We start from the raw sequence: 13,812 nt of genomic DNA, 5'->3' as shown, positions 1-13,812 counted from the left end.
TATTTCTTGGCCCACTATTGGCCAAACCACTTGGGCACTAGGTCCAATGTGAGTTGGATCACTTAGCCATGCTTCATAATTGGAAAAACGAGCACCATGGAAATACATGCCACTAAGCGAAAGAAAGATGATGGAGAGTTGGCCGAAATGGGCACTAAATACTTTTCGGGAAATCTCCTCTAAATCACTAGTATGGCTATCGAAATCATGAGCATCAGCATGTAGGTTCCAAATCCAAGTAGTAGTATCGGGTTCCTTAGCTATTGTTCTTGAGAAATGACCGGGTTTTGCCCATTCCTCGAAAGAAGTTTTTATGGGATCTCTATCTACCAAAATCTTTACTTCTGGTTCCGGCGAACGAATAATCATTGAGTCCTCCTCCTTCCGGACAACACATACAAAGAGACCTGCCAATATAAAAAAAAAATTAGTGAACTTTTGAGAGATTTTTATATTGAGTTTCTTTCTATTCTATCTCCCATCTATCTATTCCAATTTTTTTCTTTAGTTATTCACTAGAACAATTATGATCCGGATGTTAATCCGGGGCAAGTGTTCGAATCTATTATGACATAAGATATAGGCGCTCAACGGACCTTTTTGAATCCTCTAAAACTCCTTCTATACTGCGTCTAGATTTAAAACTGCCTATGCCTAGCTTTGCTTTAACCATGGTAATGGTCCAAAATTGTTAGTTCATAGAGAATCAAAGTGGATTTAACAATGAATCACGAAATGCTATGGTTCTTAAAATTTTTTTCTTAATTTATTAAAACTAGAATTTTTTTCAGAAGTAATTCGTGGGATCATGCACTTTTTCCTATTTATATATATAAAGAAAAAAGTGCAGTTGGTTCGATCTAACCTATTCTTGAAATAAACAACTCGCACACACTCCCTTTCCAAAAAAAACCAATACACCGAGCACTACACTTAGATTTATTGGATTTGTTGCTAAAATATCGGTATTAAACCCGAAACTTCCGGCGGATGGCCAGTAACTCAAACAAAGGAAAGAATCGGTTACATTTTTCATATGATCTCATCTCCTCTTCTATTATGGATAGACTAATTTTCTTTCTATGATTCCGAATTTGTTTTATTTAGAATTTTTTTAATAATATTTATATATTAGTGTTAGTGGTCGATCAATTGGATTACAAAATTTCCCATAAAAATCATATTTTTTAGCTAGTTTTTTTTTCAATTGCAAAATCTCTAGTTGTTTTATTTTAATATTATTGGTTTTGAGGGGTACGATTAGAATAGAAGTTAAAAATTGAAGGAAACCTTATTTTCTTCCATTAAAATGGATCCGAGATTAAGTTGAAGGAATGATAAATATGAAAATACGGGCCTCTGTTCGTAAAATTTGTGAAAAATGTAGATTGATCCGTAGACGAGGTAGAATTCTAGTAATTTGTTCCAATCCAAGACATAAACAAAGACAAGGATAAGGATAATATTTCCACAAAAGCCACAAGAGAGGGCTTTGAATTATAAAGGACTGGGTGCGCAAATAAAAAAAAATAAAAAAAGATATAGATATTGAAATTCAAACTTTTTTTTACATGAAAACTTAGAAATTATATAATATTCTCTATTATATATGATATGATTTTATAGTAATATTGATTATATATTAATATTTTTGAATATGTGAAAATTTCAAATTATTGAATGAATATAGAAATTCTATTTCGAATATTTCGAAATTTTCTTATATATATAATATATATCAATGATTATATATATATAGATTAGAACTATTCTAATAGAATACAATATAAAAAAGAGATATTAGATAGAGAGATTTTGGGGATCTAAAATTGGAAATTCTATTTTTGTTAGTTGTATATTAACACAAATAGAATGCCAATTTTGAGAATATTAATTCTAGTTTCTAATTAAAAAAAAGAAATATAGTAAAACATCTGTTTTTTTGACATGAAATGAATATATCCATACATCTCAGACTTCCTTTTAGGTTATGAGATAATAATTATGAAATAATAAAAAGATAATAAGATATGGCAAAACCTATACCCAAAATTGGTTCGCGTAAAAATGGACGTATTGGTTCACGTAAACATGCTCGTAAAATACCAAAGGGCGTTATTCATGTTCAAGCTAGTTTCAACAATACCATTGTCACTGTTACCGATGTACGGGGTCGGGTAATTTCGTGGTCCTCCGCAGGTACTTGTGGATTCAAAGGTACGCGAAGGGGAACACCATTTGCCGCCCAAACCGCAGCAGGAAATGTTATTCGAACAGTAGCGAGTCAAGGCATGCAATGAGCAGAAGTCATGATAAAGGGTCCCGGTCTCGGAAGAGATGCGGCATTAAGAGCTATTCGTAGAAGTGGCATACTCTTAAATTTTATACGGGATGTAACCCCTATGCCACATAATGGGTGTAGGTCCCCTAAAAAACGACGTGTGTAATGTAAAACAAAAGATAAAAATAGAAAACATAGAATAAATTTCAAGACAAGAGAAATAAACAATTCAAGGATTTGAAAAAAAGAATTGATTACTATGGTTCGAGAGAAAATTAGAGTATCTACTCGAACACTACAGTGGAAGTGTGTTGAATCAAGAGTAGACAGAATAGTAAAATAATTCCTTCATAGTGATATTTTTATAGAGATAGGAGAAAAAATTCACATGGATATAGTAAATCTTGCTTGGGCTGCTTTAATGGTAGTTTTCACATTTTCCCTTTCTCTCGTAGTATGGGGAAGAAGTGGACTTTAAAGGTACGACTAATTGGGGTGGGGGATCCAACTGTATCAATTGTTTTCTAGCTGGGTTATTAAATTTTTCTATTGAATATTTTTCATTTCCTTTTAATTAATACCATACCAATTCCTTTAATTCAAATATATCCGCATTTCGGAAGTCTATTTTATTTGAGTGGTGTAATGTATTCTATGCATACTAAATACAAAATACTCTGTCAATCACCCAAATAGTGAAATTATTACCTTATTCTTGTTAAGGGGATGAAAAAAAGATAGGAAATTTTTTCCTATTCCAACCTAATTCTTCCTAAGATTTCTATTTAGATGAACTGGCTCTTACCAAAGTTATATATCGAAAATGAGTAACCGCGGAACCCCCTTTAACACCCCTTTTCCCTTTTTTCCCCTCTTTTCAAAGTTGGATTTCTAAGTTCTTTATTGAACTCATTTATTTGCAATCATGGTTAAAATGTAAAAAAGATTGGGGTTGACTACCAATCTTTTCAAAATACAGAAAAAGCTTCTCGTAGAAACTACCGATCATTTGTTAACTATTACAACTATTCCAACTATTTAATCAATTACTTCTTGGAAATGCTAAAAGTATTACTCAATTTTTTTATATGATACCGGGCCGGGATTGATATTAAGAATCAGAAACCCATAAATTTGAATAGCAAAAATAAGAGTTGCTTTTGGATTATTACATATATATTTTAGTGGAACCAATACAAAAAATGGATGAAATAAAGAAAAAATTGGAGCTACTATGTACATTAGATATAATGATGTAATGGAATTGAAATTCGATATATATAAGTCTATATATAAGAAGGTCGATCTGAATATTTAGATACATATTGTAGATTGATCCATATTATATTATAGAGTAAAACTTTTTGCACTACAATTATAGAATAGATAATATAGATAATATGGTAGAAAGAAATCAAATTGATTTCTTTCTACCATATTATCTATCCAGATTTTATAGAATTCTGTTGCTTCTAGTCCGATTATTTCATTTATTAAATCTTAAGTAAAAATAGAATCTTTTTTTTCATTCACTGTATTGACATGAATTAAGAAATGAAATCATGTTTTAAGTCAAATTAGTCACTTTGACTTACCGTCTTTACATAAATTATAAGTAAAAAGGCAGTGGGAACTAGAATGAACAGTGCAGTAGCAATAAATGCCAGAATATTTACTTCCATAATCTCTATGCTTTTTTTCTTTTATTTCCAATAAATAACTCGGGATCTAATCCCATAGAGATGGTAAATCTTTCGTCAGCAAATTCAATGGTCTAAATCACATCTCGATGATATCAAATAGAACCAATATAATATCATGAATAACAATATCTAAGCTAAGCTATCAAATCGATTCATCGTCGAGAATGGAATAGTATAACATAGGAAGATCTTTTATCCATACCAAATTCAAAAAATGTCGTTTCTGATGCAATCAAAAATTCTTTTTTTTTTAACTTTTGAATTTCAAATTAGATAAGGGTTCCCACGAAGCAAAAAAGAGGGGATCCCTCTTAGGAATGATATTTTTTTGTTATTAGGATTCCCTTTCACATACAAATTGGTGTCTTTTTTTGGATTTAGACAAAAATGGAATTGTTACCCCCGGATCTTGGGTAGAGACGGGCGATATTTTAGTGGGGAAATTAACGCCTCAAATGGTACAAGAATCCTCGTATGCCCCGGAAGATAGATTATTACGAGCTATACTTGGAATTCAGGTATCCTCCTCAAAGGAAACTTGTCTAAAACTACCTATAGGCGGTAGAGGTCGAGTTGTTGATGTAAGATGGATTCAAAAAAAAAGAGGTTTCAATTATAATCCAGAAACTATTAGAATATATATATTGCAGAAACGTGAAATCAAGGGAAAATCGTATGGGTTTTTTGAAATTATGTGCTATTGCTCAAATCCGTAGTCAATCCTATTTTCGATAGGAGCAGTTGACAGTCGAATCCTATTTTTCCCATTATTTTCGTATCCGTAATAGTGTGAAAAGAAGGCCCGACTCCAAGTTGTTCAAGAATAGTGGCGTTGAGTTTCTCGACCCTTTGCCTTAGGATTAGTTAGTTCTATTTCTCGATAGGGGCAAGGGAAGGGGTATAACTCAGCGGTAGAGTGTCACCTTGACGTGGTGGAAGTCATCAGTTCGAGCCTGATTATCCCTAAACCCAACCCAATGTGAGTTTTTCTATTTTGATGCCGTAATCGAATGAGAATTTAGAATAGATAAAAAAGAGGCTCGTGGGATTGACGAGAGGGGGGAATTACTTTGATGGTTTGTACAAGTATTTTTGTTTCACTAATAACTACTATTCCAGATACATCATGGTACGGGCTTATTTGGACTACAAGACCAAATCAGATTATAGAGCAAGATTTAATAAGTACTAGTCATTTCTTCCATTTATCAACAGATTTTTTTCTTCCATTTGAACTAATTTCAATAATTCTCTTAGCTGCTTTGATAGGTGCAATTGTCGTGGCTCGCCAGTAAGAAATTTTTTTAACTTGCAAAAAAAAAAGAATTCTTTTTTTTCCTCAGTTATTTCGATTTAATTCTCTGTAAATGTAAAAAAAGAGTGTTTATGTAGAAATTTTTTTTTTGCGAATATATTCTTTTTTTCAGACTTTTTTTTTAATTCTTTAGTCAATTGAATTGGTTGAATTGTTGTTCATATTATATTAATATTATAGTGAATCGAAATTGATAAGGAGTTCGTCAATGATGCTCGAAGATGGACTTGTTTTGAGTGCCTATTTATTTTCTATCGGTATCTATGGATTGATCACGAGTCGAAATATGGTTAGAGCCCTTATGTGTCTTGAACTTATACTGAATGCAGTTAATATAAATTTCGTAACCTTTTCTGATTTTTTTGATAGTCGCCAATTAAAGGGAAATATTTTTTCTATTTTTGTTATTGCCATTGCAGCCGCTGAAGCTGCTATCGGACCGGCTATTGTTTCTTCAATTTATCATAACAGAAAATCAACTCGTATCAATCAATCGAACTTGTTGAATAACTAGTATTTATATTATTTATATTGAATAAATAGTATTAATAGTGATTTATCATATAAATATTAATTTTGAATAGTGTAATTCAACAAACTCGCACGTTTGCAAAAACGTAAGAAATCAAAGTATCTTGGTCCCCTCTCCTCTTATGAATAAAGCCAAAAACAGATAAAGCACCTAAACTATAAGACAAATAAGCTTCTCCGAACCATACAAGTGCACGCCGAGCCCACGCAAAAGGTTTGGTTAAAATATGCCAAATTCCACCAAGTATACAAATCGAACCCAACCATACATGCCCCCCAATTATATCTTCCAAATCGTCCACACTAACAATCCATCCCTCTCCTCCAAAAGGTGATTTTAGTAAATAACCAAATATAATACTTGGACTAAGGGTCAAGTTGGTAATTTTTCTTACATCCCCCCTCCCGGAGCCCAGGTATCATATATACCCCCAAAATAAAGAGCCTTGAATACTAGAAGAAAAGCACCTATGCCTAACAAGATTAAGTGAATACCTAAAATTGTAGTCATTTTATTTCTATCTTTCCATACATAACCGAAGAATGGAAAAGATTCTTCAAGAGTTTCAGGTCCCAGAAGTGCATGATAAATACCACCAAAGCCCAATACTGCAGAGGAAATTAAGTGAAGTACTCCGGACACAAAGTATGGAAAGGTGTCTATAACCTCCCCCCAGGACCTACCCCCAACCTAGAGTTGCTAGATGGGGAAGTAAAATTAAGCCTTGCTCATACATGGGCTTCTCGGGTACGAAATGAGCCACTTCAAATAGGTTCATTGCTCCGGCCCAGAATACTATTAATCCGGCATGGGCTACATGAGCTCCCAGTAGTTTACCGGATAAATTGATAAGTCGGGCATTTCCGGCCCACCCATGAGTAAATATTTCGTAGTAGCCTCATTAGACCGTACATCTTTCTTAGTATATCCAGAAAGTAGATAGGAGCATAGACTGAAACATTCTGGAGCTACAAAGATAGCTTCATCCTGGTCATAGATAGATCACCCAGGTTCGGGTCCATAAGCAGTGACAATTGCCCTATGAAGACTCGCTTTCGCTACGGCTCCGGTAGTTTCCCTTAACCAAGCCACTGCCTATGAGTCGCCGGGAATCACTTGCTCCGATTCTACGTATTGATTATTTTGAACTAATAAAAAGCTTTTCGGTGGAATTCTAACATTATGTAGAATGTCATCACTTTCAATAGTTACATATAAGTCTATATAAGATAAAAAAGCAGGATGACCGTGACGTGTACGCGGGAAATTCAAAAAGTTTTTTTGTATAAAAAATACAAACGTTGGAATACTCTGAATTAGCTGGATTCTAGTCTCTAATAGAATATAGAATTTGTATATAAACAAAAATAGTTTCAAATAGTTATATTTTTTAATAAAATCAAAGAAACAGAATTTTAGAATTTATTTTATGAATTCTATCAATATCTGAACCTTATTCTATTTATAGAAGTAGTGGACATTTTGTACCCAAAACAAACGCGCTACCAAGCTGCGCTACATCCCTTTCAATTGGTTTTCTGTGTCATTGTAAAGAATCTTTGTCTTGTTTTCCACATTTTCTCCGTTGTATATATATTATATAATATATAATAATATATAATATAATTAAGAATATAAAAATTCTTATATTCTAATCAGAAAAATTTTAATATAATAATCAAAGAAAGACTTCTTAAGTTAATAAATAATTTAAATAATAATAAATAGGAAATTTCCCTAACATGGAAATCTATTTCATTTTTATGGAATGTTCGGGCAGAAATAGACCCCTTTTTATTAGTTATTAGAAAACAAAAAAGCTATCGAATGAATCGTTGTACATTTCAAATTTGAATTAAGAATTCGGCAGAAAATCCAAGTGGTTATTAACAAAATAACTATTTTTTGATAGTCCTATATAAAATTATGTATTAGAAATTGAAATAAAGAAAAAGGGAGGATTAAAAATGCGAGATCTTAAAACATATCTCTCCGTGGCACCAGTGGTTAATTTTTAAATAAAAATAATTCTAAAATTCTGTTTCTTTTATTTTATTAAAAAATATAACTATTTGAAACTATTTTTGTTTATATACAAATTCTATATTCTATTAGAGAATAGAATCCAGCTAATTCAGAGTATTCCAACGTTTGTATTTTTTATACAAAAAAACTTTTTGAATTTCCCGTAGAAATTGATTGCGCTAATGAATAAGCTTTCAATGCTGTCCAAAAACCTCTCCTTTTCCAAAGAGTTTTTCGGATTTTTTTTTTGGATCTCGAGGTGCGTTTCTTTGGAACTGCCATGCAACTGATATAGTTTTTTTATTGCTACAAGTCATGTGAAAGACATATCTTCTGTTCCGTAAAACAAATAGTTCTTTTATTTGATTAATTAGCCATTTTTTTTATCCCCTCTTTTTTTCTATCTTTCTATCTAAAGTAAAACTTTGAATATTATAACACTTTTTTCAAAATTTTGCCAAACATAGATATCTGTTTAATGTAAAAAAAGAAATTACTTCGAAAAAACTAATGCTTTTGAAATAAAAGACAAAAATTCTTATTTATTCGATTGGGTCATGTCATATGAATTTAATTTTACTGCATATCAAACAAAATAAACGAATGTTTTTATTTGATTTGACAAATTTCGTTTTATGAGAATTTTTTACTAAAATACAAATATTAAAAAAAGAGCTAAAGCTTAGGACATACTTTTTTTATTTAGAAATATCCACCATTTACGAAAATTTTGTTTCTTTTTTAAGAAAACAGTAAGGTAAGGCCATTCCATTTCGACAAAATACCCACACCCAAGTTCCATAGCTTTGGGTCCGCTAGCCCGATCATGATTTTCTTACCCCCAGAGGTAAGGGTCCTTACCTTTTTGGCCGGTTGTGGGCGAGGAGGGATTCGAACCCCCGACACCGTGGTTCGTAGCCACGTGCTCTAATCCTCTGAGCTACAGGCCCCATCCCGTCTCCACTGGATCTGTTTCCCGGAGTACCCTAAAACTAAAAAAAGGGAACCTTCCCTCTCCCCAGCCATTTCATTTCGGCTTAAGAAGATGTGAAAGCACCTCTCTCTCTCTATAAGAACGGTGCGTTCCGAGGTGTGAAGTGGGCGAGAAGGGATTTCATAATTGGGGTTTTGAATAAGATGACCTTTTTCATTTTGAATTCTTATTACTTTTTCATATTGAAAAAGTAATAAGAGAGGTCTTAAGCTTTTTATCATCCTGGCGCCGAGCTATTTTTCCGCAGGACCTCCCCTGAGGCACAATAGCTATTAAACGATTACTCTAGTTTACTAGAGACATCGATATCCTTTTTTTAGCTCGATGGAAATTTGATTCTTTTCCTAAAGATTCTTTCAAATAGAAATAGAGAACGAAGTAACTAGAAAAAATAAACGTATATTTGTAAAAATACTCCTTTTCTATAGGGATCATCTAAAAAGCAAGGCGTTTTCAATGTATTCATACAGAAAGGCTGACATAGATGTTATGGGTTAGCGGAATCTTTTTTCCGTGTTCCATATTTCTTCTTTTCTGAATCCCTTCCGTAAAGGAGCCGAATGAAACAAAAGTTTCACATTCGGTTTTGAATTAGAGACGTTAAAAAAAAAAAGATAAATAAACGTCGACTATAACCCCTAGCCTTCCAAGCTAACGATGTGGGTTCGATTCCCGCTACCCGCTTTTATCTTATTTCTATATTAGATATTAGATTAGAATCTTTCTCTTTTTTTTAGATTAGAATAAAATGTGGAATAAAATAAATACATTTTTTTAGTAAATTTTTTATCATTTCTGTATTTTGTTTTTTGTTATTTTATTCAATTTTATCAATTAATACAATATTCAATTTTCCAATTTGAATTCAAGATTATTGAATATAATATTCATTATATTATATATATTTATATATATAGTATATATATCTATATATTATATCTCCAATTTTTTCTTTATTTCATCCATTTTTTGTATTGGTTCCACTAAAATATATATGTAATAATCCAAAAGCAACTCTTATTTTTGCTATTCAAATTTATGGGTTTCTGATTCTTAATATCAATCCCGGCCCGGTATCATATAAAAAAATTGAGTAATACTTTTAGCATTTCCAAGAAGTAATTGATTAAATAGTTGGAATAGTTGTAATAGTTAACAAATGATCGGTAGTTTCTACGAGAAGCTTTTTCTGTATTTTGAAAAGATTGGTAGTCAACCCCAATCTTTTTTACATTTTAACCATGATTGCAAATAAATGAGTTCAATAAAGAACTTAGAAATCCAACTTTGAAAAGAGGGGAAAAAAGGGAAAAGGGGTGTTAAAGGGGGTTCCGCGGTTACTCATTTTCGATATATAACTTTGGTAAGAGCCAGTTCATCTAAATAGAAATCTTAGGAAGAATTAGGTTGGAATAGGAAAAAATTTCCTATCTTTTTTTCATCCCCTTAACAAGAATAAGGTAATAATTTCACTATTTGGGTGATTGACAGAGTATTTTGTATTTAGTATGCATAGAATACATTACACCACTCAAATAAAATAGACTTCCGAAATGCGGATATATTTGAATTAAAGGAATTGGTATGGTATTAATTAAAAGGAAATGAAAAATATTCAATAGAAAAATTTAATAACCCAGCTAGAAAACAATTGATACAGTTGGATCCCCCACCCCAATTAGTCGTACCTTTAAAGTCCACTTCTTCCCCATACTACGAGAGAAAGGGAAAATGTGAAAACTACCATTAAAGCAGCCCAAAATTCTAGATACTATCTATATTAGTATATAATATATATTACTATATTAATAGTATATATTACTATATTAATCTATTAATATAATTACTGTAACTGTAATAGAATTTTTACAGTTACAGTAATTAATAGGGTGGTTCAATTCTATGCTGTTTTATAGGCAGTTAGAATACAGGTGTGGGCTAAGTAACTCAATGGATAGTTTTGGTCCTGTTGAAAATACCAGTGCAAGTGAAGACCCAATTTTGATTGATATGGAAAAAGACTTTCCTAGCTGGAATGATAGTGACAATTCTAGTTACAGTAATGTTGATTATTTAGTCGGTGTCAGGAACATTAGAAATTTCCTATCTGATAAAATTCTTTTAGTTAGGGATAACAATAGCCAAAGGAACCGTTATTCCATATATTTTGATATTGAAAATCAATTTTTGAAGATTTCTAATGATCCTTCTTTTCTAAGTGAACCAGAAAGTCTTTTTGATAGTTATAATAAGAATTCTAGCTATCTGAATAATGTCTCTAAGAGACATGAGAATCATTACATGTATGATACTAAATCGAGTTGGAAAAATGGCATTCATAATTGCATTGAAAGTTATCTTCGTTCTCAAATCTGTATTGTTAGTCACATTTTAGGTGAAAGTGATAAATACAATGACAGTTACTTTTATACTTCTATTTGTGGTAAGGGCGGAAATAGTAGTGAAAGCGAGGGTTCTTCTATAAAAACAACTATCACGAATGAGAATTTAACTAAAAGAGAGGATTCTAAAGATCTCGATGAAACTCAAAAATACAAGCATTTATGGATTGAATGCGAAAATTGTTATGGATTAAATTATAGGAAAATTTTTAAATCAAAAATGAATATTTGTGAACACTGTGGATATCATTTGAAAATGAGCAGTTCAGATAGAATCGAACTTTCGATTGATCCAGGTACTTACCGAGATGCTCTAGCACTGCTTCCTAAGAGCAGCGTGTCTACCAATTTCACCATAGCGGCTTACCCGAAATCATAATAACCTATTTATTGTAAATCGTCGAGATTGAAAGAATAAATTCGAAAGATGCAATTTTTTTTAGTAATTAATAAATATTAAAGAAACAAAAGAATTGTATTCTAATTATTTCTTTTTTTTTCTTTTTTTTTATAAAAATTATTAGAAATTAAATTATTTATTCACTTGAATATATATTTATATTCATATATTCAAATGAATAAGAAGAATTCGTATATATAGAAAGAGCTTAACAAAAGATATAAACATTTCAATAATTATTATTATTATCTCGTCGGAAATGGAACAAAAAATTCGTAGTTTTTCATTTATTATCAAATCTTTTTTATTTCTATTTCATTTTTGAATCCAAAGAGATGCATATTCTTTTTTTCTTTTAAAAAAAGAAATTCAAAAATTTATCATTTTTGGATCACCAATTTAGTATTCCATTCAAATATTCCATTCAAAATATTTTTTCTTCTTATAAAATAAATAGATTCCAAAATAGATATTTATATGAGTTATAAGTAAAAAATTTTATTTAATAGAATTATTTTTATTTAAAAATTCTATTAAATAAAAATAATTCTAAAATTCTGTTTCTTTGATTTTATTAAAAAATATAACTATTTGAAACTATTTTTGTTTATATACAAATTCTATATTCTATTAGAGAATAGAATCCAGCTAATTCAGAGTATTCCAACGTTTGTATTTTTTATACAAAAAAACTTTTTGAATTTCCCGCGTACACGTCACGGTCATCCTGCTTTTTTATCTTATATAGACTTATATGTAACTATTGAAAGTGATGACATTCTACATAATGTTAGAATTCCACCGAAAAGCTTTTTATTAGTTCAAAATAATCAATACGTAGAATCAGAGCAAGTGATTGCCGAGATTCGCGCGGGAACATACACTTTAAATTTGAAGGAAAAAGTTCGAAAATATATTTATTCTAACTCACAGGGAGAAATGCATTGGAGTACTGATGTATATCATGCATCTGAATTTAATGGGGGTAACATACATATCTTACCAAAGACAAGTCATTTATGGATATTATCGGGAAAGTCGTGTAAGTGGAGTGACTTATCTTTTTCACTCTTCAAGGATCAAGACCAAATGCACACCCATTCTCGTTCTCTTGGAGAAAAAGCTATTTCTAACTCTTTTTTAAATAATGATTTTGTCGAAAATAACCTAAATCTAGTAAGACATAAATTGTTTAGTTCAAAACCTTACGAATAAATGAAAAAATTTATTCTAAAATTGGGTATAAAATTGTTGTTGTTTTATTTTTTAAAAATGGATAATGTCTTTTTTTTAGGAATCCAAAATTGGTGAAGTTTGATCTCTGTAGAACAACTCAAGAAACAAACCTCCTTTTTTCTCTATAAATAGAATAAGGTTCAGATATTGATAGAATTCATACAATTCTTCTTTGTACTACAATGCTTTTGTGAATTTCGCTTCATTTCTCATATCATATTTGTCATTTAGTTTAGTTTTAATTTCGATTTTTCATTTTTTAATTAAAAAGGGAGTCTTTATGTCACGCTACAGAGGGCCTCGTTTCAAAAAAATACGCCGTCTGGGGACTTTACCTGGACTAACTAGTAAAAAGCCTACAGTCGGAGCAAGATTAAAAATGAATAAAAATTTGTATCTTATAACTCATATATAATCTCTTCTAGGGGATTCAGATTTGAATTTGAAATTCAAAGATGGAATTTATTTTATGTCTGTCTTATTAAATAATTTAATAGAAGAGATTATTATGCACTCTATTTCCAATTACGTGAGCAGTCATCAGCATTGCTAGAGGCCATACTGCTATTTCTTTTTAGTTTTTTTGAGTTCTCTTTTTTGAGTTTCACTTTTAGTTTGAATAACAGAAAAAAGGCAAATTCTCTGCTGTATCCACATACCATTTATCTCTACAAAATACGAGACGAAAAAGAACGATTTTTTTAGAAGGGATATAATGGAATTTTTGGATTGACTATTACTATAGCCTAATATATTTATATAATAGATATATAGAATATTATTCTAAATTTTCAGTTTTATTGGATGGACTGATGTAGACAACAAACATTTAATTACATTAAATATACATTTAAATACATTAAATATACATTTAAATGAAATATGCATTAAATATTCTAAACTAAATATTAAATATAATAATAT

General features: G+C 30.8%; 1 protein-coding gene and 1 non-coding gene across 2 annotated transcripts; one reads left to right on the top strand and one right to left on the bottom strand.

Annotated features, from left to right (window-relative positions):
- The first annotated feature begins 2,030 nt into the window (after positions 1–2,030).
- Positions 2,031–11,631, top strand: LOC112757919 (acetyl-coenzyme A carboxylase carboxyl transferase subunit beta, chloroplastic-like). Its single transcript, XM_025806465.1, has 2 exons — positions 2,031–2,199; positions 10,739–11,631. The coding sequence occupies exons 1-2, from the start codon at positions 2,031–2,033 to the stop codon at positions 11,629–11,631; spliced, it is 1,062 nt and encodes a 353-aa protein (XP_025662250.1).
- On the bottom strand, positions 8,733–8,806 carry TRNAR-ACG (transfer RNA arginine (anticodon ACG)). The gene has a single exon. It is a non-coding gene; the product is annotated as a tRNA-Arg (tRNA).
- Positions 11,632–13,812: the final 2,181 nt, after the last annotated feature.

This window comes from Arachis hypogaea, chromosome 6, assembly GCF_003086295.3.
Source record: "Arachis hypogaea cultivar Tifrunner chromosome 6, arahy.Tifrunner.gnm2.J5K5, whole genome shotgun sequence".
Classification (NCBI taxonomy): Eukaryota; Viridiplantae; Streptophyta; class Magnoliopsida; order Fabales; family Fabaceae; genus Arachis; species Arachis hypogaea.
The sequence above is the reverse complement of the archived record's forward strand: the minus strand, read 5'-3'. Positions and strand labels throughout refer to the sequence as shown.

Bases quoted from the DNA above. Each gene is read 5' to 3' on its own strand.
- LOC112757919 (XM_025806465.1), top strand. From the start codon at position 2,031: ATGGCAAAACCTATACCCAAAATTGGTTCGCGTAAAAATGGACGTATT. The intron at 2,200-10,738 runs GTACTTGTGGAT...AGTAATTAATAG, and splicing joins AATTTCGTGGTCCTCCGCAG to GGTGGTTCAATTCTATGCTG.